The following is a 25,182-nucleotide window of genomic DNA, read 5'->3' as shown; positions in this document are numbered from 1 at the left end:
TCAGTACAGTCATCCTTCATTTGACGCCAAACCAACATTTTACCAAAACACTCAATTTTAACTTTCTCTGAACAAAGAACACAATTCCAATTAAACTTTCAGCAGTTTAGCACACTCCAGGTGCTCATACCTATGGATAAATGACATGAATTTTTTTTTCTATGAAGGGGAACGTACTAATGTATATAGAAAATTTGTCATTAGGAAAAGAACGATTGAAGTACAGCAAATTGAAGTCACAACATGAGTTTCTTATGCAATGATCCTACAACAGGTTAAGTGAAAAGTTAGAGGAACAGAAGATTTTACACTCTACACAGACAGAAATTGTATGTCCAGCTCACAACTATATTACCATGAGATATGGTAAAATTTGTTTCTTTAATGGCTATTGCAGTTAACTGTACATCAAGAAAAAAGGAGGACAGAAAAAGCAAAAACTTTTTTAAAACCTGTGAAAAAATACCTTGGAATCGGGGGTTTGTCTGTGTGTGAATGACATGTGGCAAGGTTAGGCACTAAGTTCATAGTCTTTTTGATAACTGTTAAGTATAATACAGAGGAAGGCAAGGAACTTAATAGCTTATCAGGATTTACTCCCTGATTTGATATTCATCCTAGTTGAAACCACAATTGGATTTCACATTAAAGAGTGGTTGTAAGGTGATGGTATAGCAACTTGCATTAAGAACAGAACTTGATTCAAGGTAAAGCTGTTAGGGAATTAATTTGAATATGTAGTAGTGGAAGTATTAACATTTATCATAATCCTTATGTCTTGGAGGCTGTGGAGGACAATGAGATCACAGGCTGGTGATTTGTGGGGATTTTAATGCACATAGTATGCTTTTGGGTGGTGGTAATATAGACAGTAATGGGATATTGGTGAAAGAGGTTTGGGAAGTATGTGGTTTAGAATGCATTAATGATGGAAGAGGTATTAGGCACAATATCGCTTATTTTATATAAAAAAAAATCTTGGCAAATCTTGGGAAGGAGACGAGACGTGATCTTTTTGGAAGACAATTTGACATCCTGCCAGAGACACTTTAACGTCAAGTGAGACAAGGCTGTGAGGCAAATGGACAGCTGCTGCACAGGCTTTTAAATGATCGACGCGCAGCGCGACAAGCAGAATACGCACCTTGGCAGCAGCAGCACAAAGACAGCAGCTGATCTGTCCACATCTCTTTAGCGAGGGTTCAGCTCCCCCCCTTCACAACGCGGGAGACATGCGAAGTGGCAGGTGTATAGCGCGCCTCTGGGGGGTTGAGCAAAGTGATCGAGACATCATCTCAGAGAGACACTTTGATGAAACACAAGGCATGATCATCTTGGAGAGACACGTGAGACTTCCGCCTTAGGAAGCAAAACCTGTGAAACAGTGACTTTTGCACGTCACGCCCAACCTAGCAGTTGTTGGAATGCGTTTGACAGACACACTTCACGTGCTCCCAGCTCTTAAAACAATGACAAGTGACAAACAGAACATGCAGCTCGCCAGCAGCAGCAAGATAGCAAATGATCCAAAGGCATATCCTTATCGTGTGTTCAGCCAAACCCACCCCCCACCCTTCACAACACGAGCAGCATTATACGTCTGGCAAGAAAGCGATGTAACCTCACATGGGGCCAGAAATAAAGGACAAGTATTGTTTTTACTTGTAAAAGTGAAAATAATGCATATGTAACAATTCCCAAGAAAATAACAATCTTATTGTTATTATCAATGTTATTGATTTCACAATGGTATCTGAGTGCAACTGCAGGTGTAGCAGAATGGGATATTTATGAGCAGATCTTGTTGGGGAGTGATCATTATATAACCAAGTGTATAACAGGACTAAAACTATCTAGAAGTATGAGCTTACATATCCCTAGATGGGACTCCTGGGACTCCAGGAATGCAGAATAAATTGGACAGACTTATAAAGAAAGGGTGCTTTATGGTTATGCAGGTAAGGAGATTAATAAGAACATCTCCCAATTTACTGAAACTGCATTAAGTATCCATAGATACATTTCCAAGACTGCTAAGTAATGATATGAGAAAGATAGTGCCATTGTGGACAGACGACTGAAATAAAGCAGTGAAGTTCAGAAACAAGATGTTAAACAATACTTAAGAAATCATACTCCCCTCAAACTTTGATTCAGTATAAAAGGCCACTGTGAGGAAAACAGTTAAAATGTCCAAAAAGAGCATACTGGAGAAAATAATACATCAGCATTGATAAGGAAATTCAAATAGGTAAAGTATGGGGTATGATTTGAAAGATGGGAGTGAATATGGAAGAAACAGGAGATTTTGAAACCAGGCAAAGAACAATCAGATCCAAATAGCTATAGGCTTAAATTATTAATTTCATGCATATGTACCAGTACGGACGAATGGTGACTGATAAATTGAAGCAAAAAACTGCTATCTCTGTATCAATGTGGATTTAGAAAAGGCAGAAGGCAGAATGACTCAGCCTACATGCTAGGTATTGGGTCATGCTAGGTATGCATGACAGGACATGCTCCGGAATGTGGGACCATTGATAAAGTTAGAAATACTAGGTATTAATAGGATAAAATAACTCTTATTTCTGAAGGCCATTCAGGTTAGGGTGGTTAGGAAATATTTTATGGTACAAATACTGGTACTATCCAAGGTAGTGTCTGAAGTCCGATATGGTTTTATTATATTTAAGCTAGTGTATATTAATTAATTAAAAAGGTCAGGCAGTGATGCAACAAGTGGAGAAATGGGGTACACAGTGGGGGTGTACATTTTCTATGGCAGAAACTCTGGTTTTTTGGTTTTAGTCAGAGAACAACCAAGCTCACAGTTGTTCTTAAATTATATGGGCAATCAGCAGAATACCCCCTCCTTGAGCCGTCACCTTATCATGCTGGAGGGGTTTGCGTGTCCCAGTGATCCTAGGAGCTATGTTGTCCGGGGCTTTATGCCCCTGGTAGGGCCACCCAAGGCAAACTGGTCCTAGGTGAGGGATGAGACAAAGAACGGTTCAACACCTCCAATGAAGAATAAAAACTGTGGACGACGTTTTCCCTTGCCCGGACGCTGGTCACCGGGGCCCCCCTCTGGAGCCAGGCCTGGAGGTGGGGCTCATGCGCGCCTGGTGGCCGGGCCTGCACCCATGGGGCTCGGCCGGGCACAGCCCGAAGAGGTAACGTGGGTCCTCCTCCCATGGGCTCACCACCTATGGGAGGGGCCAAGGAGGTTGGTGCAGTGTGAGTTGGGTGGTGGCCGGAGGCGGGGACCTTGGCGGTCTGATCCTCGGCTACAGAAACTGGCTCTTGGGACATGGAATGTCACCTCTCTGAAGGGAAGGAGCCTGAGCTAGTGCGTGAGGTTCCGGCTAGATATAGTCGGACTCACCTCGACGCACAGCTTGGACTCTGGAACCAATCTCCTTGAGAGGGGCTGGACTCTCTACCACTCTGGAGTTGCCCCCAATGAGAGGGGCCGAGCAGGTGTGGGCATACTTATTGCCCCCTGACTTGGAGCCTGTGCATTGGGGTTTACCCGTGGGAGAGGGTGGCCTCCCTCCGCCGGGTGGGGAAGGGTCCTGACTGTTGTTTGTGTGTATGCGCCGAACAGCAGTTTGGAGTATCCACCCTTTTTGGAGTCTCTGGAGGGGGTGCTAGAGGGCATACCTTCTGGGGATTCCCTCGTTTTGCTGGGAGACTTCAATGCTCACGTGGGCAATGACAGTGAGACCTGGAAGGGCGTGATTGGGAGGAATGGCCCCGATCTGAACCCGGCGGTGTTTTGTTATTGGACTTCTGTGCTGCCACGGATTGTCCATAACGAACACCATGTTCAAGCATAAGGGTGTTCATATGTGCACTTGGCACCAGGACACCCTAGGCCTCAGGTCGATGATCGACTTTGTGGTGTGTCGCCGGACTTGCGGCCATATGTCTTGGACACTCGGGTGAAGAGAGGGGCGGAGCTGTCAACTGATCACCACCTGGTGGTGAGTTGGCTTCGATGGTGGGGGAAGACCTGGTAGGCCCAAACGTGTTGTGAGGGTCTGCTGGGAACGGCTGGCAGAGTCCCCTGTCAGAAGTAGCTTCAACTCCCACCTCCGGCAGAACTTCAACCACGCCCCGAGGGAGGTGGGGACATTGAGTCCAATGGGCCATGTTCCGTGCCTCTATTGTTGAGGGGCTGACGGAGCTGTGGCCGTGGGTGGTCGGTGCCTGTCGCGGCGGCAATCCCCAACCCGTTGGTGGACACCGGCGTGAGGGATGCCGTCAAGCTGAAGAAGGAGTCCTATAGGACTTTTTGTCCTGTGGGTCTCTGGAGGCAGCTGATAGGTACCGGCAGGCCAGGCGGAATGCGGCTTCGGTTGTTGCTGAGGCTAAAATTCGGGCATGGGAGGAGTTTGGAGAGGCCATGGAGAACGACTTTGGACGGCTTCAGGAGATTCTGGTCCACCGTCCGGCGTCTCAGGAGGGAAGCAGTGCAGTGTCAACACTATATGGTGGGGATGGTGCGCTGCTGACCTCGACTTCGGGCGTTGTGGGTCGGGGGGGAGTACTTGAAGACCTCCTCAATCCCACTAACATGCCTTCCAATGAGGAAGCAGAGCCTGGGGACTCTGAGGTGGGCTCTCCCATCTCTGGGACTGAAGTCACCGAGGTGGTCAAAAAACTCCTTGGTGGCAGGGCCCGGGGTGGATGAGATACCCCGAGTTCCTTAAGGCTCTGGATGTTGTAGGACTGTCTTGGTTGACACGCCTCTGCAACATCGCATGGACATCGGGACAGTGCCTCTGGATTGGCAGACGGGGTGGTGGTCCCCTCTTTAAAAGGGGACCGGAGGGTGTGTTCCAACTATAGAGGGATCACACTCCTCAGCCTCCCTGGAAAAGTCTATTCGGGGTTCTGGAGAGGAGGGTCCGTCGGATAGTCAACCTCGGATTCAGGAGGAACAGTGTGGTTTTCGTCCTGGTCGCGAACAGTGGACCAGCTCTTCACCCTTAGCAGAGTCCTGGAGGGTGCATGGGAGTTTGCCCAACCGTCTACATGTGTTTTGTGGACTTGGAAAAGGCATTCGACCGTGTCCCTCGGGAATCCTGTGGGGGTGCTCGGGAGTATGGGGTACGGACCCCTGATAAGAGCTGTTCGGTCCCTGTACAACCGTGTCAGAGCTTGGTCCGCATTGCCGCAGTAAGTCGAGCCCGTTTCCAGTGAGAGTTGGACTCCGCCAGGGCTGCCCTTTGTCACCATTCTGTTCATAACTTTTATGGACAGAATTTCTAGGCGCAGCCAGGGTGTTGAAGGGGTCCGGTTTGGTGGACTCAGGATTTGGGTCACTGCTTTTGCAGATGATGTTGTCCTGTTTGCTTCATCAGGCCGTGATCTTCAGCTCTCTGGATCGGTTCGCAGCTGAGTGTGAAGCGGCTGGGATGAGAATCAGCACCTCCAAATCCGAGACCATGGTCCTCAGCCAAAAAGGGTGGAGTGCCCTCTCAGGGTTGGGGGAGAGATCCTGCCCCAAGTGGAGGATTTCAAGTATCTCGGGGTCTTGTTCACGAGTGAGGGAAGAATGGATCGTGAGATGACAGGCGGATCGGTGCGGCATCCGCAGTGATGCGGCTCTGCATCGGTCTGTCGTGGTGAAAAAAGAGCTGAGCCGTAAGGCAAAGCTCTCAATTTACCAGTCGATCTACGTTCCTACCCTCACCTATGGTCATGAGATATGGGTAGTGACCGAAAAAACGAGATCGCAAATACAAGCGGCTGAAATGAGTTTCCTTCGCAGGGTGTCTGGGCTTTCCCTTAAGGACAGGGTGAGGTGCTCAGTCATCCGGAAGGGGCTCAGAGTAGAGCCGCTGCTCCTCCGCATCGAGAGGAGTCAGATGAGGTGGCTCGGGCATCTGATCAGGATGCCTCCTGGACGCCTCCCTGGTGAGGTGTTCCAGGCACGTCCAACCGGGAGGAGGCCCCGGGGAAGACCCAGTACACGCTGGAGGGACTATGTCTCCCGGCTGGCCTGGGAATGCCTTGGGATTCTCCCGGAAGAGCTGGAAGAAGTGGCCGGGGAGAGGGAAGTCTGGGCTTCTCTGCTTAAGCTGCTACCCCCGCGACCGACCTCGGATAAGCGGAAGAGGATGGATGGATGGATCAGCAGAATACTGATTTTTGCTGACAATGTTATTTAGTGTCAGATTGGGAGCGTGAACGTGACTGTCAGAATAAAACTGAAAAAAAAAGTACCATAAATTTATACCCGATCTGACGCTGTTCGTTTTCAAATAATATTGCATTAGTGCGACAATGTTTTCTGATTGGTACTATTCCGGTCATACAATGATTTCTTCAAAATGTCACATATATTTGTCTCTTTCTTTTTTTCTCCGGTGCTGCATTGACATCATGCACCAGAAGGTGTGAGCTTATTCAGTGTGAGCAGGAGCACACAGGTGGCCAGTTGCTTGTGCTACAACATGCCTGAGCTGGTGGCGATCAACGCACATGTATTGTGTAAGGAATACACAGGTCCACTGAGAATAGAAGAGGAGACTCCCATGCGGCGGTGGGGGGATGGAATAGTAGGCTGCTTGCTGCTTGTCTTGATTGGCACATTTATGAGACAAAAGACGCTGACAAAAAGGTGTGAAGGTGGGCCGGGTTTACGAGTTTTTTTCATAGGCTTTTGTGTTTTAACATTTTTTGCCTCGCACTTCCCACAAAGGCTGCAATGAAACTCTGCCTGTATTCATGTTTGCACTCCAATGAACCCTCAGTACCAGGATGCGGTCGATGGTAAACTTGACTTCTTTGATGTAAAACCAGACTGCTCCAGTTGCTAGTAGGTGAGCAAGTGATCACGGATCATATTCAGGATGACCGTAGCAAGGACCTTACTGGCACCAAGAGCAGTGTTATCCCCCTGTAGTTGCCACAATCAGCCTTCCCTTTCCATATAGGGATTACAAGTCCCATTTTCCAGTCAGTTGGGATAACGCTCGTCTTCCAAATGAAACCAAAGCCTGCTTGCAACACAAGGAGGACAGCATACCAACCAGCCTGGAGAAGTTCACCCTGGATACCACAGATCCCTCCAGCCTTCACTACCTTCAGCTGGTTCACCAACTGTACAATCTCAGCAAGATTGGGTGGTTCACAGCTAATTGGAGGATCAGCCTCAAGAACCGTGGACCCAGAGATGTCCATCATTCTAACTGGGGGATCAGTTTTAAACAGCTGCTCAAAGTAGCCAGTCCAGCGGGTCACAAATGCAGCATCATCAGTAAGGAACATTCCATCACCTCCCCTGACTTTGACTCTCCGAGGAACAGATTCAGATGTGCATAATGCTTCTATTCCTCTGTAAGCAGGATGTGGGTCACTAGACCACAGATGATGCGTCACTTGCTCACAGATTCCTCCAAAAAAGCTTCTTTATCTGCCCTCAGAGCTCTCGCAGCCATCCTTCTCAGTTCTCAGTACAGACCAGAGTTGCCATCAAGTCGTGTTCTGCAATTCCTCTCCTGATATCCAGGGTGCCTTGTCAGATGAAACACCTCCTTCTGGGCACACTGGTTAACACCAACATAACCTGCGGCAATCTTCAGGGTCTTGTCACAAAAGGTCTCCCACATCACATTAGGATCAGCAGTTGCACCCACGTTAAGCTCCTCACACTACTGCTTGCAAACTCATTAGAAACGGCCTGATCTTGGAGTCTGGCTATGGCCAGCCTCATTCTCCTAGTAGGTGCTAGCCTGCTGGACCTAAACTGGATCTTCAGAGTAGTAACAACAAGTCTGTGCTCAGAATTCACAAACTGGCACTTCTATAGACCCTGGAGTTTTTTAAGAGCCTCCAGCATCTGCCTACAAGAATGTGATCAATCTTCTTCACCGTACCACCAGTATTGGGAGAACCAAGTCCAAAAATGTGGTTCAGGGCACTGGGACCAAAAACCAGCAATCCACAGCCTCTGACTTTTTGCGAAGTTAAGGAACATGGAGACACTTTCACCACGGTCACCAGACCCATGGGGACTGAAACAATCCTCAAAGCCAGCCTTGTCAATGCCAGTTTTCGCTCTGAAATCACCCATGACAACAAGAATGTCACCTCGCTGGCACGCATCAACCACTGAGTGAAGTTATGAATAAAGTGTCTCCCTAGTCAAGACATCACTCACTGTGACAACAGACAAGGCACCCAGAGAGTGCCTTAATTTGTGTCTCATTATAAGCTTGTTGTGTGGTTGGACACCATTGGAAGGAGCCGATCCGCCACAGCAACAGCTACTCCATGAGACAGAAGCCATCAGTACAACCAGACCAATACAAGGTGTACCAACCTACAGAGATCTGGCCAGTCCCATGTCTGTGCAGAGCGTGCTGCCACTGAAATGCAGAGTTTACAAAGCTGATCTGACAGCATAGGAAGACAATCATCATGCTGGAGAGACAAGATATTCTACACGCTACCCGGATGGGCTGCCTTAAAATTGGGACCTGGGTGCTGCTATGCAGCAGGTTACACATCAGCACCACACCAGGCCTAACCGCTTTGGCTCTCTGATGGTTTTGACTCTTCCAGGGATGAGGCTCCTGAGGGCTTTCTCCCATACCTTTCATAATGCGAGCAGCTGGTTAATTTTTTCATAATGTCTCATATTGATTACTGTAATTTCCTCTTCATTGGCCTTCCTGCAAAGTCTATACAGAAGCTACAGTACATTTAGAACTCTGTAGCCAGAGTCCTCACCCACACAAAGCATTTTGCTCACATCTCCACTGTTCTCTCCCAAGTGCACTGGTTACCAGTTCCACCAAAGATTAAATTCAAGATTCTGCTTCTCACCTTCAAAGCCCTACATAACCTTGCCCCTCTACCTCACTCAGCTCCTAGCTCCTTACACTCAGCTCTTAGCTTTGTCACTCTCTCAGGTCCTCAAGCTATAATCTCCTTACTGTCCCACGCATCTGACTCTTCACCCTAGGAGGCAGGTCCTTCAGTGTTATGGCCCCTCGACTCTGGAACTCTCTTCTTCATTCTCTCCAAGTTTGCTCCTCTTTCTCCACCTTTAAATCTCAACTCAAAACATTCCTCTTCTACAAACTTTTCTCTTCGATGTGATTATTTTTTTTTACTCTGTATGTAAAACGATCTTGGGTTTGTGAAAGGCGCTCTATAAATGCAAGTTACCATTATTATTATTAACTACTCCCACGGAGAGCAGAAAGGAGTCCTGTCTGTCATTACAGAGCTGTGTAAAGCTTTTAACAGTGGCTGTAGTGCCAATCCTGCCACCCACTACCAAGTTTTCTCTGCAAGTTGGAGGACCGTTTGTAGGTCAGAGGCAATTTAACATCAGGCCAGAGGACAGAGCCCTGTGGAATTTCTTGTGCGACTGTCACTGAGCTGGACCTGCTGTTGTGACAACTAACAAACTATTACCTACCAGTCAGACAGGACTTAAACCACTGGAGGGCAGTGCCAGAGATACGTGTAATGTTCTCCATACTGGACAGTAAAATGTCTTGTCTGACAGTATCAAAAGCTGCAATGAGGCCTAACATAATTAATTAGCTGTTATGTCCTCAGTTTGGTACCATAAGCAAATCACTAGTTACCCAAAGCAAAGCAGTTTCACAGACACAAAATTATCAGAGCTTGGAGTAAGGTGTCTGGAATTGTACAGGGTTTATATATCGTTATTCCCCTACTAATCCAATAACAGCTGTGTTTGGTGTACTTCCAGATGGGCTTAAAGTGGAGAAGGACAAACAAACTGTAATTGCCTTTACTACACTATTGGCACGTAAACTTATCTTGGGTCAATTGGAAGAATCCTAACTCTCCTATTCTAAATCAGTGGGTAACTGATGTTATATACTATTTGAAACTGGAAAAAATCAAATTCACACTTAGAGGATCTGTGCAAACCTTTTTCAAAACCTGGCAGGATCTAATCAATAGCCTTTTAGAACAAGCATTTAAATTGAGGAAGCAGGTTATCTCCCCTCTTTTACTCCATTTATCTTTATTCATTTATTATTTTATCTATTCATTTGTCTTTACTAGCATAAAGTTTTACACTGCTGGCTGAGCTATCTTTCTTGGGGGGGGAGGGAAGTTTTGGTTGGGGGGTTGATTTGTTTCAAACCTTTTTTTTTTTCTTTTTGTAAAATTCGAGTTATGTGTATGGAGTGTTGTTTGATTTTAATAAATTCAATAAAATTAAAATATATATATATATATAATTATTTGGAATATAAAAGATCTGTGTAAATGTAGGATGACAGGAAATTCAACGCAAGAAATTTGCACATAACTAAAACAGAAACCTTTCTCATGTTATAGTAATAATTGACAAAAATGTTCATGTTAAGTTTATAATGTTTGAAGACTTAAGTCCAAATATCAAATAAACACATTCACAAAAGGTATAACAAAACAAGTGCACTTTTATTCAAGAATATAACTGAAGAAAAAGAAATTGTTCAATTACATGTTACTGGCAATGTGTAAGAACTGAAGCCCAGCTGTCAATAAGAAGTAGACATGTCTATTTGGCTGCTGCAGAGGTAAGAACTGAAGCCTCATAATCAAGAGGTTGTGGGTTTGATCCCGGATTCTCCTCTGTTTTAAATAGTGAGCTGCTATTACTGTTACTATTACAATATATAATAAAAATACAGATTTGATTTGAGCCTGTAACAGCCAGTGTAAATTTATGGTACTTGCAAATGTTAGCGCTGAAGGGATTAAAGCAGACAAACAAACGCAGCTCAATCATTTCTTCTTGGTGTCTTGTTGAGCAAGCAGACACCGCAGTGTCTATGTTGGATGTTACTTTTCCTTGCACATGGACATTCACAGCAACATGTCATTTGAATGATTTTTTTTATTTAAGAATCCAAGAATAAAAACTGAATTCAAAAATCATTCAAATGACATGTTGATATGAATGTTCCATATGTGAGGAAAAGTAACATCTTTTACAAGTACCATAAATTTATACAAGATGTTATAGACTCACATCAAATGTTTTTGTTACATGATAATAATAATAGCAGCTCACTATTCAAAGCACTAAATATAGAGAAAATACATTTGAAAACACTATGCCATTTGAACATGAGTTGTCATTTGAACATGTTCTTGTTTTTGATCTTGCCTGTACTCCACGTTATGGTGCATGGTGATGGAAATGCAGAGAGACTTCATTTTGGGAGCATACACACGTTATCATGGCACTGTCAGATCTAAAACAGCAGCATGGCGAATTGCTCGTATACTGAAGTGATTTTAGCTGCAGGTGGAAATCCCATTTTACTTTATGGTGCCAAGCAGAGTGCAGCAGTCTATTAGCCAGCGAAAGCACTGTGGAGAAACTGTCTGTTGTTACGGTCATGCCTTTGTCCAGTTAGATAGCGGTCACAGGACATCGTATCTTTGATTGCCGGTACAACAAATAGTTCTGAGCAGGCCTCAGCCATAGTGCTGATCTTGTGAAAAGAGAGGAGATAAATGCCATCAACTCAGAATTTCACTGAGAGAATTAAACTGAATAATAAAAAAACAAGAGCTAACTTTTAAAAATTTACACCAGGTGTTACAGACTCAAATCAATTGTATATTTTTTAGTGCCGAGTAGTGATTAAAATTTTTAATCATGATTAATCACAAACAATCTCAACAATCACATTGTTATGCACAAAATTCAATAATGAACTCAAAAGTATTACGTGTATTTGGTTTGCAAACACTTTAAACAAATAAGGTGCTTTTTAACAGCAGTATTCCCATTACATAGTAGCAGTTAAAATATTTCTTATAAATCACAACTCAAACATTAATGTAATCAAATCAACTATAAAACAAAAGCTATTTATTTGCCACTGCCAGGGTATTAACATTTTATCTAGTTTGTTATAGAAAAACAAATTACCCTCAGAGTCCAGAGCCACGATCATAACATTATAACAGGCACCTTCTGAGTAACAGCAAGTTAACATTTCTAAATCTGTTTTCTTTTTTTAGCTGAATATATACCAGCAGAAACATTTGTTTTTATCAGGGAGCAGCACAAACAGTCTATGTTCAGTAGCAACTCTTTTAGGGCTAATATTCTTTCCAAAAAACTCAGTTTTATGAGAAGCGCACAAAGCAATGGTTTCACACATAAATTAATATAAAACGTATGTGGCTGTCTGCTGTTGGCACCTGTTTGCACTTTGTGGCAGCAGCTGCTCCGCAGGGGGCGGCTCAACGGCCAGCAGGAATGCACGCTAGGCTGGCTGTCGTCAGATAGGTGTGGGGGGGTGGCAGTTGCAGTGAGACGCAATATGGTTTGTACCTCCTGTCATCGGAAGTGTCTGTCCTCCTCGGCAAACGTTGCACCAGCAACACGAACGTGCTCAGCACAACAATCACCTGGGGAGCGATCAGTTGATGCCTGTAGCACACTTTCATTTTCTATCTACATCTCCAGATCACTTGCATCAATATCGCAGTCTGATTCAGCAATAATATGAAAAAAGTCATCCACGGATTATTTTGCTTTGAGCATTCACTTTGGTATCTCTCCACATGCCATTTTAGAAGCTGTTTGCACTTTGCTACTTATGCACGAACAGGGATCAAGGTCAAATCAACAAAGCTTACTTTTCTCCTAGCAAAAGTGCTGTAACAAGAAGATCACTGATCTCTATCGATCACTAGCGAGACTGTGGCTTTCAAAACAATAATGATAACAAAAATTGTGTTACTGCACGATAAAATAATTGTCGCCATTAATTAATTAATACGATAATAATGCATTAACCTGTCCAGCTCTAATATTTTTATTATGTTATAGTAATCATAATAATAATAGCAGCTCACTACTCAAAACACGGAGCGCCCGGTCTCAAACCCGGGACCTTTGGGTTATAAGGCAGCAGTTCGTACGTCTGCACTATTCAAGAACACGTATAAACTCCCTGTCAATTGACATTTAAGCTTGGGTTTTAACTCATTGACAGCAACATGTAAATCAAATGTTTTTTCTTCTTAGTTTATATTCTTGAATAAAAGTGTTTATTTGATAAGACTAAAGTCGTCACACATTATACAATTCAAGTCATTATTAGTATTACATGGAAAAGGTTTCTGCTTTAGGTATGTGCTCAGCATTTCTTGCCTCACATTTATTTCCTTTCATCCTACACTTACCCAGATCTTTGAACAAATGAAAGACACATGAAATGCATGTATTCCAAATAACAATATACTGTATTACTTACCCTATACAACTCCAGGAACCTCACACACAGATAAGCAGCCTTGGCTTGAACTGGGAGAGCTTTATGCCCGAGCTGAGCTCCATCAAGGCGGGGGATGGGACAGCAAGCTGCTTTCTCCTTGTGCTGATTGGCATATTTACAAACCAAAAGGTGCTGATGGAGAGGTGCAAACGGATTTAAGGGTGGCCAGTATTATGAGTTTTTTCGTAGGCTTCAGGAATTCTAGTGTAAACAAGTGCAAATTTGACTGGTGAAAATTTAGAAAAGAAGCTGGATGTAGTGGGAAGACAGGGAAAGATATAAATGGATGATGGATTTATGTTAATTGAATTCTTTAGGTCTTTAATTTTATTACGAAAAAAATGGAGGAATTTTTCACAGACTTCAGTAGAGATGGTAACTGGACCAGATTCAGGTTGAAGTAGTTTATTAACTACAGAGAACAAAACTTTTGAGTTATCAGAGCCACTTTCTATTACTACACAATAATGTGTGTTTTTGGCTGCAGTTACTGCATATCTGTAAGCCCTCTGGTGGTCAGAGAAAGCCAGAATATGCACAGTGAGGCCAGTCTTACATGCAATTCTCTCAAAGCATCAGCCATCTGCTTTCATAGACCATAATTCAGAATCACGCCATGGATTTGAACACTTAAACGAAACCTCCTTATGTTTTAAAGGAACTGTTTTATTTAGTGCTGAATGAAGGGCTGAGTTATAGTAGTCAACAAGAATATCTAGTGTAGATGGAATAGGGGATGACAAGAAAAGATCAGATATATATCCAGCAAGGATAGATACTGTATTTTTAAGGTTTCTGAAAGAAAATCAGCATTTACAGGAAAGAGGAGGGAGAGGTAATGAAACAGTGAAAAGTACTGCTTTATGGTCAGATAATTCCAAACCACTGCTATAAGTGTTACTGATAGATTAGACAGATATGCTGATCTGGTCCAATATATGACCACCAGAGTGGGTAGGAAAATCAACATATTGCACCAAATCTAAAAAAATCCAGTTAAGGATAGGAATTCACTCCTCAAGTTTACATGTAGAAATGTCAATATGGATATTGAAATTGCCATGAAGAATGATCTCAGGGAAAAGGAACTTAAGTGGGTTAGTAGTTCAGTCAGATCAGATAAGAAAGACACATTGTATTTTGGAGGATGATAGAGAGGACCAGATTTTGTTATTAGTTTAAGAGCCAGACTCTGGAAAGATAATGGTCAGTCAATTAGGATTCTTTAGCAACTACTGTGACCCCTCTGCCTTGTCTTGAGCTGTGGGCCTCTATGAAGCAAATGTATCTGGCTGAGGTCTCCTCCATGAGAGATGTAAAATTCCTTAGTTTTTTCCAAATTTCTGTTAGGCATAGCATATCAAGTTTGGAATCTGTATGAAGTTTATATGGAAACATCATATTGAACAAATAGTAGGAAATTATAAACTTTTTCTTAACATAATTAGATGCCTGGTGGAATATGATTAAGGGACAGATAAAATATCTATTATTACACTTTACCGCGCATTTATAAAATCAATTGTGGATTATCAGGGCATTGCTTATAGATCTGCTGCTCCATCTATTTTGGAAAAACCACATGGTATATAAGCACAGGCTTTATGTATGTTCTGTGACGCATTGAGATGGAAATTCAGGCAATTACAGTTATGAAGACTTCAGTTGGCTATGACATACTTGTTACATCTTTTTGGTCATGACTACAGTAAAAGATTGTTGGGAAGATTTATATAGTAAAATTTATAATTTTGGGTAGATTGGTAATGATCAAGCAGAAATCATAAATCTCTCTAATGTTAGGTATGCTCCTAGTGCGGCGCTATCAGTTACACCTCCTTGGTTGTTTCCTTTACCAAAGATAGACCTGACTCTTCATGAAAGATTATTTGAATGTGGGACATATGAATCAGCAAATATAGTTAATCAATGTGCACCTTCAACATTAGGGCATGACTAAAATACTGAAAACACACTCCATGCAGAGTAAAATTTTATGTTCCAAAACTTCAAGTTTCAGGCAGGAGAAGATTGACTGATAAAATGTAGTGCACACTATAGGTATGGTGTCAATCTTACTAGCACTATAGTAGACGATGTACGAACTCAAAAGTGTTGTGATATTCATCATCCTATTGGCTGATGCGTTATTTGTTTACATCTTGATGTAACACAAAAACTGATTAAGAACAAAGGAATTGATGAAACACACTGAATCCAACTTTTTAGGAAGGGCAAGGGAAATAAACAAACATAAGCTGCACCAGTTGGAATTAGCTCATGTAATCAGTTCGTAAGAAAACCTGCAGTAACTGCCATCCTTCAGGAAAAGAATTTCACACATCTTCCTTTGTGGCTACACAGGGAGCAAAGGTCAGGGACCAAAGTGAGACTGCAGTAATTCTGTGGTGGTGCTCTCAGAATAAGGTTTAAAGGTCACTTTTAACTTTAGTATGGATTCAGAAGACAAAGCAGGGGCAATGCTTCATTAGCATAGCATTAAGAACATGGTTGTAAAAGAGGAAGAGAGAGAGTGCTTAAGGCGCTTATTAGATAAAAAAATGGATAAACCAACTCACCAGACAAAAATGGGTTTCTTGTTGTTTGTCGCCTGTAATTTCAGTTCTCCATTTGTTATACCATTCTTGTGAATTCAGAACAATGAATACACAATAGCTGGACAACAAGGGTAAACCTAGAAAATGGCTTCTAAACAGTCATAGAGGACAAAAGAGAGAGAGCAAGGGAGGTGGAGATACCTTTATGTCCTTGGTATTATTTGTGGAGTATAAAGATGTCAATGGAGTAGAACGATGTCAGCATGGCACGATGTAGCTACTCTTTATTTTTATGTAACTGAATGGTGTATTTATTTTGTTTTAAATTCCTATACACACTCTGCATGTTCCATGGAAAACTGGTTACCTGCGAATATAGTAACTGGGAATGAATTGAAAATAAAAAGAATCAAGCAAACAGTACTTAGCCTTCTCTAACTTGAAGACAATCTACCGTAATCTAGTTTATATGCATTTTCTAATCCTTTCTCCTAACATAGAATACAAGATCATTACTCCAGAGTAAATGCTTTAAAGTGTGAAGGAAGTGTGGCAATTCCATTCATAGCCTGAAAATGGACTTCTTCTTTTCTTCAGTTTTCAAAAATCACCCACTTACACTTGGATGGCATGTCCTTTATTTATCTATCATTAGCTACAGCAGTAAGTTATTTAGTAAACTTGTGCTGTGTATTCATACTTTGTACTATTTTTAAATCAAGTTATTCAACTTTTAAACAATATTTCAATAACCTAACTATTTAAGCTTTTTTTAGTGTTCTTCTTCCTTATAGTGTCAGAAATCTGGATTCCATTTCCAGACCTGAAGTCTCATGTACAAACGGTGCGTACGTACAAAAATGTTGCATACTCCCTTTTCCATGCTCAAATCGCGATATATAAAACCTAAACTTGCCGTAAAGCCACAAACATTTTCACGCTAGATAAAACCCTGGGGACGCAAGTTCTCTGCTCGGTTTTGCAAACTGGTAGCACCCAGTGTCTAAGCAGTACTACTGTTCCAGTGTTGTTTCCCTTTTTTTTTATATCCACATCCCTGACGCGGCTTTATTAATACACTGAAATTAACCTCATATTGTTTATTAGTTTAATGCATGTGATTGTAATTAACCTGTAATATTATAATGGTCGAAAAAATTGGTCAAACTATTCTAAATGCCATAGCTGCTTTAGGATTGTTACTCTCACTGCACCCTCTTCTTCTGTCAGATACTCCCGTTAGGGGTTGCCACAGTGGATCATCTTTTTCCATATTACTCTCACTGCACCACTCGGAGTATTTATATCACTGTATCTGAATGTGGAATCACAGCTCTACAGCAGCTGATTGGAAAGAGAATTATCGGTATACAGCATCAAGCACACACTGCCTCAGCCATGCTATTTACTGAACTGCTCTCATACGACAAACGCTTCAGAGCCTTATCTGTAGAAAACTGTTCAGAAACAGTTTCATCCCAAGAACTACAAACAGTCCATCAAGTGCTCCTGGTAGAACTGTACTTATTAGTGCAATCACCTCACTGTAAACTTGCAATACAGTTATAATATTGCACAACCTGAGCTACTTTATAAAGCACGTGTTTACATATAATGACAATATCATTTTTAAGATAAAATGCAGCAAAATATGTTTATTACTGTATATTATACAGATAAAACTTTAACTTCATTTAAATAATCTATATTGTTAATAATTAAACATGCCAGGACTCCGTGTCGCAGCACTAGCAAGGAGCTGGCGCTCCATTTATGGACTGTTCCTGCCTTGCAATGTATTCTTGCTGGGGCTGGCGCGACACTGGAAGGAAAGATGGATAGAAAGATATTTCAATGTTCCTTAAAAGTTCTGAAGAATCAGCATTCTAAGCTTACAGATGGTTAATGTCTATTACAGAGCTGATTGTGTGGCGATTGGGTATTTGGAGAAAGAAAAGGAAGGACAGGAATTGGAGGCTAGTATGTTTGAAAGAGATGGTACTGCTGCAATAAATTATTTCATCAAAGGTCGCGCAGCAAGTATCTTGCGTGAGGCATGAACAATCACCGCGCCACCGTGATAACATGCTTTAACTCCTATCATCATGAAAATGATATCAAGTATACATGTCAGTATTTTAAATATTCAGAGAGCTGTAATGTCACGAATATAATGGATTCTGTGTCCTGTCGGAGGAAGAGAAAGCCCGTTTAAGAAGCACGTAGTGATTCACACACACAGAATATCAAATACAAAAAAAAGCATTTAATGTGCTACTTTAGTTAGGATGAGATTTGAGAAACTAGTAAACTAAACGATTTTAAGATGAAGTTTATGATGTTCCACTTTAATGACAAAATAAACTGATTAAAGTGGAAATTTCAAAATTAAAGTTGACATTTTGTGTTTTTTTCTCACTGCGTGCCTATTTTTTTTTCTCTGTACCCTAATAAGCTTTCATATGACACTCAATCGGTGGGCTACGACTCACCTTTTCACAGCGACTTTGATATCTGACAACTTCTTTTTTATTTTGGGCACTGTGCGACTTTGTGAACTTTAGCTTTCAAGTTTCTCCAACACTCTATGTCACTCGATCAACTTCCTTTTGTTGTTTATACCACTGTTTAAACCAACAAATAGTACGTTTTTCCTTGCCTCCACTTCACTGAAATTCTTCTATTTCCCCCCGTGCTTTTGCCATTGCCTTTTCAAAGAGTGTAAAGCTTGACGGCTATTTATATTGATTTGCATATTCAAAGAGGCGTAATTCTGGGAGGAGTTTGGGGAGTGGCAGCAGGTGCGTGCACGTGCGTTACTTTTCACGGTGACCGGGATTTATGGAGCGGAAGAACATGGAAGTTGGCAAACGCACAGCTTTACATATGTGAATTTTTGCTTTTGTCCTTACACCATGTTTTAGTGTGAATTCTACGCACGCCGTTATGCATGAGGCCCCTGTTGTTGGCTGAGTGCAGTTTGCTAGTTCTCCCTGTGTTAATGTGGTTATGTAACATACCATATATTCTGATATCCTTCCACCAACGAAAGATTTTCATGTTGGGTTAACTGGTGATTGTAAACAGGCCTGCACTTAATGAGTGTTGATTATGTTTTTGAGTGAGTATGTACTGGTACCTGTCTTGCACATGATGCTATCTTGATAGGCCGCTACTTTCAAAGATCCTTTAATAGAAAAAATGGGTTAAGAAAATCAAACAATGTATTTTACTCTTTACTGATTTATTATGACTTAATCATAAAATGAAAAAATTTATTTCTTTGCAGTGAAGAAATCTTTAATCTCATCACATACAGCTTAGTAAGAATAAGTAAATCATAGGCTTCCAGGAAGCCACATGGGACTGTTCCTGGAGTTTCTGAATGGAAAACTCATTGCATATAACTTTGTATTGATTCATCAATTGATAAAGAAAAACTGCTAATCTAATAAAACTAATGGATCTAGATTTTAGTTAGTTCAGAATATTTAAATCCATTACTGTAAATTTTAAAATGAAAATGAACTACCTTCAGAATTGAGCGTGATAAGGGTAACATTGTTTCCAACTGACTGCCCTGAGGTTTGGCCACTGTTAGATACGGAGTCACTTGTTTCGGACCCGCTCTCAACATCCTCATTATGGCTGTCTTCTGGTCCTGGAACTTTAACCAGGATGGTGTTTTGTCTACGTCCAGGAACAGTACTGATAAACAGAAGAGAGTAAAGAGAATGAGAGATAGGGAGGGAGAGAGGGAGAGACAGAGAGCGAGAGAGACAGAGAGAGAAAGAGAGATAAGATACAGATTAAAAGTATAAACAGTTCAATTGTCATTGTACATACAGCATTCTATATAAAACAGCCACTGAGGCCAAACCATATGAAACACCAGATTTTAAAACGATCTTGGACAGTTGGGATGGACACTGTAAAAAGACCAAAATCTTAATAACAACAGTACAAAGAAAAGATTTCTGGGCAGAGACTTGTATTTCCATTTCCCCCAAGAAAGTATCTCACAATTTGAGGTGCATGAGAAGAGATAAGGAGAGGTATCATTTCTATAACATTATAAAGGTCTAAGGTAGCAAGTAAAAAAACAATGCCTGATAATGTGACAGGATTGGCATTTGCAGGCTGCCCACAGTAGTTCATAGAGTTAATGTGGGCTTCATGCTGTTTTGAAATAGTTACTAACTTGCTAAGAAGATTTTCCAGGGAGTCTGCTGCTCTAGGTATTAAATCCTCCTGCCCAGTCATCTTCGGTCGATCGTTACTCACAATCACGTTAGTCTGTGGCACCACACTGTATGAGAAAGATGCACGGAGTAAACAAACAGGAAGATGACGAGATATTATATTGTATTTGTGCCAGACATATATTGTTCAGGGGCATAGTTTCAATAATTGTTTCAAACTAACCCTTAGAGGTTCAAAATGAAACTGAAAAGGTAAATCTGGTTTCAACAATAGCTTATACCTTAAAACAGATGTTTTAAAATGTGTTTTTGGTGTCAAAGAGGGCACCGGCAACAGTTTAAAAATGAAATTTCCTTTGTAGTGCCTTTTTAATCCTGCTGATAATAGCGTCTACCAGTAAAGGATTAATTCTTTTAAGTTTTAAGTTTCACAGAAGTAGAGCAAACCTCAAAACACTGGCTAATTGTGTAAACCAGTGTTATTCCCTTTAAGTAAAAACAAAACGAAATGTGTTAAAATAAAAATAATCTTTTTGTTAACTAAAAGTAGAATAAAAATTAAATCTGTCTAAAAACTAGAACTAAATGAAAATGAGAAAATGAAAACAAAACAATTTTTTTTTTTATTTTAATTTAGATTTTCACCACCTTAGTCTTTCTGCTTAATATATATTGGAGTGTGTAGTTATTTTTAAAACTATACTGTCACATATTTGGTTAAGTACAAGTATTGCTTTGTGCACATGTGCAATTATCCCTTGCTAGAGGTGTTTGAATCTGTGGATTTCATTGGTCTTTTCATCTATCAGTCAGAATTGCCTTCTAGAATGGAGAGTGAATGCCAAAGCCTCATCACTTGTCAATAACTTATTCTATGGAGTTTATTGGCCATAAATGACCATCAGACAGATGCCCCACTGACTACAAATTACAGGTAACTTAACTTAAATGAAAGGAGCTTAAATTAAAATGTACCACGCATTACTTTGGAAGATACAGCTAAAAAGTATGAACATTAATTGAAGCCATGGAGGGATAGTCAAACCTGACTAGCCAACCCTATGCTTCAGATTCAGCCAGCATTCAGTATGAGAAGAAATGCTGTCTTTATATGGCAAGAAAGGTAGGAATTTTAGCCATTCAATCTTATTTCTCACAGATATTCCTTGTTTATTGACGATACCTTTGCAGTGAAAGATTAAGCAGATATGTGTTATCAAATGAGCTGACCTTATATGTATAAATTTTGTTTTACTCAGGTTATTAGTACCGATGTTTTAATGTGGGCAATGCAGTCTTACAGAGCACATTCCTGTCATGTTATTGTGTTGAATCTCAAATTGTTAAATGCTTCATTGCAAATGGATGGACTCCAGTAATCTAGATATGTTTAGAATTATGCAGTGTTTACTTTGCAGCGGCGTGAAGGTCTAGCAATTGAATGGCTGATGTCTGTCTAGCATATATGGCTGTAAAGCTGATAATTAAATCCTTATTTTTGTGGGTGATTGTAACATCAACATTTATATTCCCATATGCAAATGTAAAAAATTGTGTTATTTGTTCATGGCTTTCTTCTTTTCTCTGCTTGTTTCTTAATCTACTTCAAAACTTTGACTTTCAAATAATTATTAGTATTTCATATTAGTTTGTATCCTGTGTTATTAATGACAGCTTTGCTTATATTTCTATTATGTTCCCTTGATTATTTGTGAAGTTTTATGAGCATGCAAAAGGTAAATGTATGATGATTATTGTTTTTCTTCTTATTGCACAGTGCAATGAATACAGGTTTGACCAGGTTTTTACCCTGGTGATTGTGAGTAGGGAGTTTGCATGTTCTTCCCTTGTGCGTGTAGCTTGTGTGTGCATAACTTCAGTTATTGTTCAATAGCTGGATATTTAAAGTGTGTTATGAAGCACTCTCAACATCCAAAATATGTTTATTCCTACATTTACTGTTTAATAACATCCTCCCAGTTTAGGCCACAGGGAGCTACCCAGGTTTTGCATGATGCTTATTAAGTGAAACATTTGTGATGTTGCTATAACAGATGTTCACTCCTTAAAGTATCAGTAATTGCTATACTTGCAGAAATGCAGTATATACATGGAAAAACTTTAATCTCTAATTCTCATATTATTGTTATTAACACAGTTCCAGTGGTAAGCATTATTTAAAAAAAAAATGGCAAAATAGGAATTATCTGAAAAAAAAATACAATTTCGAAACTGGTAGATTGACATATAGTCCGCATCAAGAGATATCAAAAATAAATATAAAATAACAGTAAATATGTATGGTGACCTTACTGCTTACAAAAGGAATTTCAAAAATAAAGAAATTGTTTTTAAATAACCATTTGGGTAAACTTGTTGCAGGTTAATATAATAAATGACTAGTGTTGACCAACAAACGTGTTACTTGCAGCAAATTTGCTATGCTTGCATTAGCCCCAAGTCTAAGAGAACTTTTTTCCCCAGAGTCCCATAATACTTTGCGAGGCCTGCGTGACATCACCATGTGTTGTAACAGCCAACATTGGATGGGACTGTCCCGGCTATATAATGCTGATCATTTGCATTGCAGACTCTGTGGAACTTAGTGGTAGAACAAATAAGTAAATAATGTAGGTTCTCAAAATTGTATTTTTAGACAAGAAGACATGTTCCCTATGCATGGATAATTGGCCACACGAAAATAAAAAACAAACCCTGAAGGAGCCTGACACCCGTCCAAAACACACGACCCTATGAAATCTATACTAATAAAAGGCAAAGCCCTCACTGACTGACTGACTCACTCACTCACTCACTCATCACTAATTCTCCAACTTCCCGTGTAGGTAGAAGGCTGAATTTTGGCAGGCTTATTACTTACAGCTTACTTACAAAAGTTAAGCAGGTTTCATTTCCAAATTCTACACGTAACGGTCATAACGGTCGACAACGTCCACCATGTTGAACTTTCTTATTTATGGCCCCATCTTCACGAACTTTGGTAGGCGGCTTCCCTGCGCTAACCGAAACTGATGTACGTACTTATTTCGGTGGTATGACGCAACTGTCGGCCACCATATTGAACTTTCCATCCATCCATCCATTTTCTAACCCGCTGAATCCGAATACAGGGTCACGGGGGTCTGCTGGAGCCACTTTCCAACGTCACGAATTCTCCAACTTCCCGTGTAGGTAGAAGGCTGAAATTTGGCAGGCTCATTCCTTATAGCTTACTTACAAAAGTTAAGCAGGTTTCATTTAGAAATTCTACACGTAACGGTCGACAACGTTTGCCTTGTTGAAATTTCTTATTTATGGCCCCATCTTTCACGAAATTTGGTAGGCGGCTTCCCTGCTCTAACCGAAACCGATGTACGTACTTATTTCAGTGGTATGATGCCACTGTCGGCCGCCATATTGAACTTTCCAACGGTCTTTGTTACTTATGGGCCCATCTTCAAGAAATTTGGTACGCGGGTTCCCAACGCTAACTGAATCCTACTTACATACATATATATGTCCATAGCCTGCAGCTCAGTCACCGTGTGAGACGGCGTTGGGTCCCCCATCCTAACACCTCCCACATTGTTTGGCTGCCTGCCTATATAAGGCCGTCCGTCGCTCCGGTCTCTACATTCCCTTCCTTGCTTCGCCACGGGAATTTACGTCTCCCTGCTGATAACTACAGCCGTTTTATTTAATCCACAGCTTCTCCGCTGTTTTATTGTCCATTTATTACGATTATAGTTATTGTGTAGGTATTTTAGACTTACTTTACATTGTTCAGGTAACCATTTCCTTTATCATTCCAACCATACCCCCATTAACATGTCTATCGAGGTGATCACCATCGATCAAAGAACTGTCACTTACCGAGTGGTTTCCAAGCCCGGAGATGGCACCTGCCTTTTCCATTCTCTTTGTTACACATTGCACGGCCATATCAGGCTCACTCTTGATATCCGGAGGAACATTGTGTCTTATGTATTGAATGACTGGGACAGGTTCAAGGTGTGGACTGATGACGGTACAGGAGATAATTATACTACACAGGAGCACTATAAGAGTGAAATGCTTAAGCCCTTCACCTATGGTTCTGCATTTGAGTTGATGGCTGCCGCTGAATTGTTCGGTTGTCGCTTTCAAGTGTACCGAAATGGCCAAGTATTTTACACCTTTCGACAACCGCTATTGCCTCTTAAACATCTTAGATTCACAGCTGACGATTTCAGTAGTGGACACTTTGATGTTTATGAATGTTTAAACTCTCAAAAGCTGGATGTGAAGTTATCGATGAAACCGGTTGTATGCTTACAATGCTTGACAGATGCCGAATGTCACTTCAACACAAGTCCTGCAAATACTGTCGTAATTGAAACAAACCATTAAACTCAAACCAATTATGACAGCAGCAATCCAAGCTGTGAGATTTAAGACAAGATTACTTTTCACATGGCCAACTGTACGTTGCATGCTCAAGAGTAAGCTCAGCGCACAGCTTGGTCATATTCCAACCGGAGGGCAGAACTGGCAATGTGGTATACAAAGAGATCCTTAACAAATAATTATTGGTATATTTTCCCTCAGTTTAAAAAGGTTTAATTTTCTTCTTAATAAAAATTTTAAGGCAGTACTTCGCTGCTGCGAAGCGCGGGTATTTTGCTAGTAATAAATATAACAGAAGATGTATTACTATTTACAAGATGTTTGTCTTTTTGACAGAATAAAAAGCACAAAGCATCAGCACAGACAGTTTGGAGAGCCTTCAGCGTGACTTCAAAAAACAGAATGAGCCAATGAGTTCATTTTGTCTTAATGATTTGTTATGCCTCATGCCTACTAATGCACAGCACAACCTTGAAGCTGGACATACAGTAGGTCATGGACCAAGATCAGTGGTGAGAAGTAATGAGACACAGACAGAAAATTAGAATTTAAGCACACAAACTATGTTTCTTTATTTACAGTGCCCCAATATATTGTTCTTTACCTTAATAAACCCCTCACCATGTCCTTTAACACTAGAATTACCAGAGCCTACGAAAAAACTCGTAATTCCGTCCCACCTTAAACTGCTTCTTAAATCCCTTCACACCTCTCCGCCAGCGTCCTTTGTCTTCTAAATGT

General features: G+C 41.1%; 1 protein-coding gene across 1 annotated transcript in view; it reads right to left on the bottom strand.

Moving 5' to 3' along the window:
* The window catches only part of LOC120534880 (protein BANP-like), a 196,909-nt gene that overhangs the window by 103,637 nt on the left and 68,090 nt on the right, over window positions 1–25,182 (bottom strand). The window contains exons 4-5 of the mRNA XM_039762395.1: window positions 20,055–20,162; window positions 19,386–19,561 (exon numbers count right to left, since the gene is read on the bottom strand). Of these exons, the coding sequence (XP_039618329.1) occupies window positions 19,386–19,561; window positions 20,055–20,162 (284 nt within the window). The remainder of the gene's footprint in view (window positions 1–19,385; window positions 19,562–20,054; window positions 20,163–25,182) is intronic.

The sequence above is a fragment of the Polypterus senegalus genome, chromosome 9 (assembly GCF_016835505.1).
Source record: "Polypterus senegalus isolate Bchr_013 chromosome 9, ASM1683550v1, whole genome shotgun sequence".
NCBI lineage: Eukaryota > Metazoa > Chordata > Cladistia > Polypteriformes > Polypteridae > Polypterus > Polypterus senegalus.
This window is presented reverse-complemented; position numbering and strand designations above follow the sequence as displayed.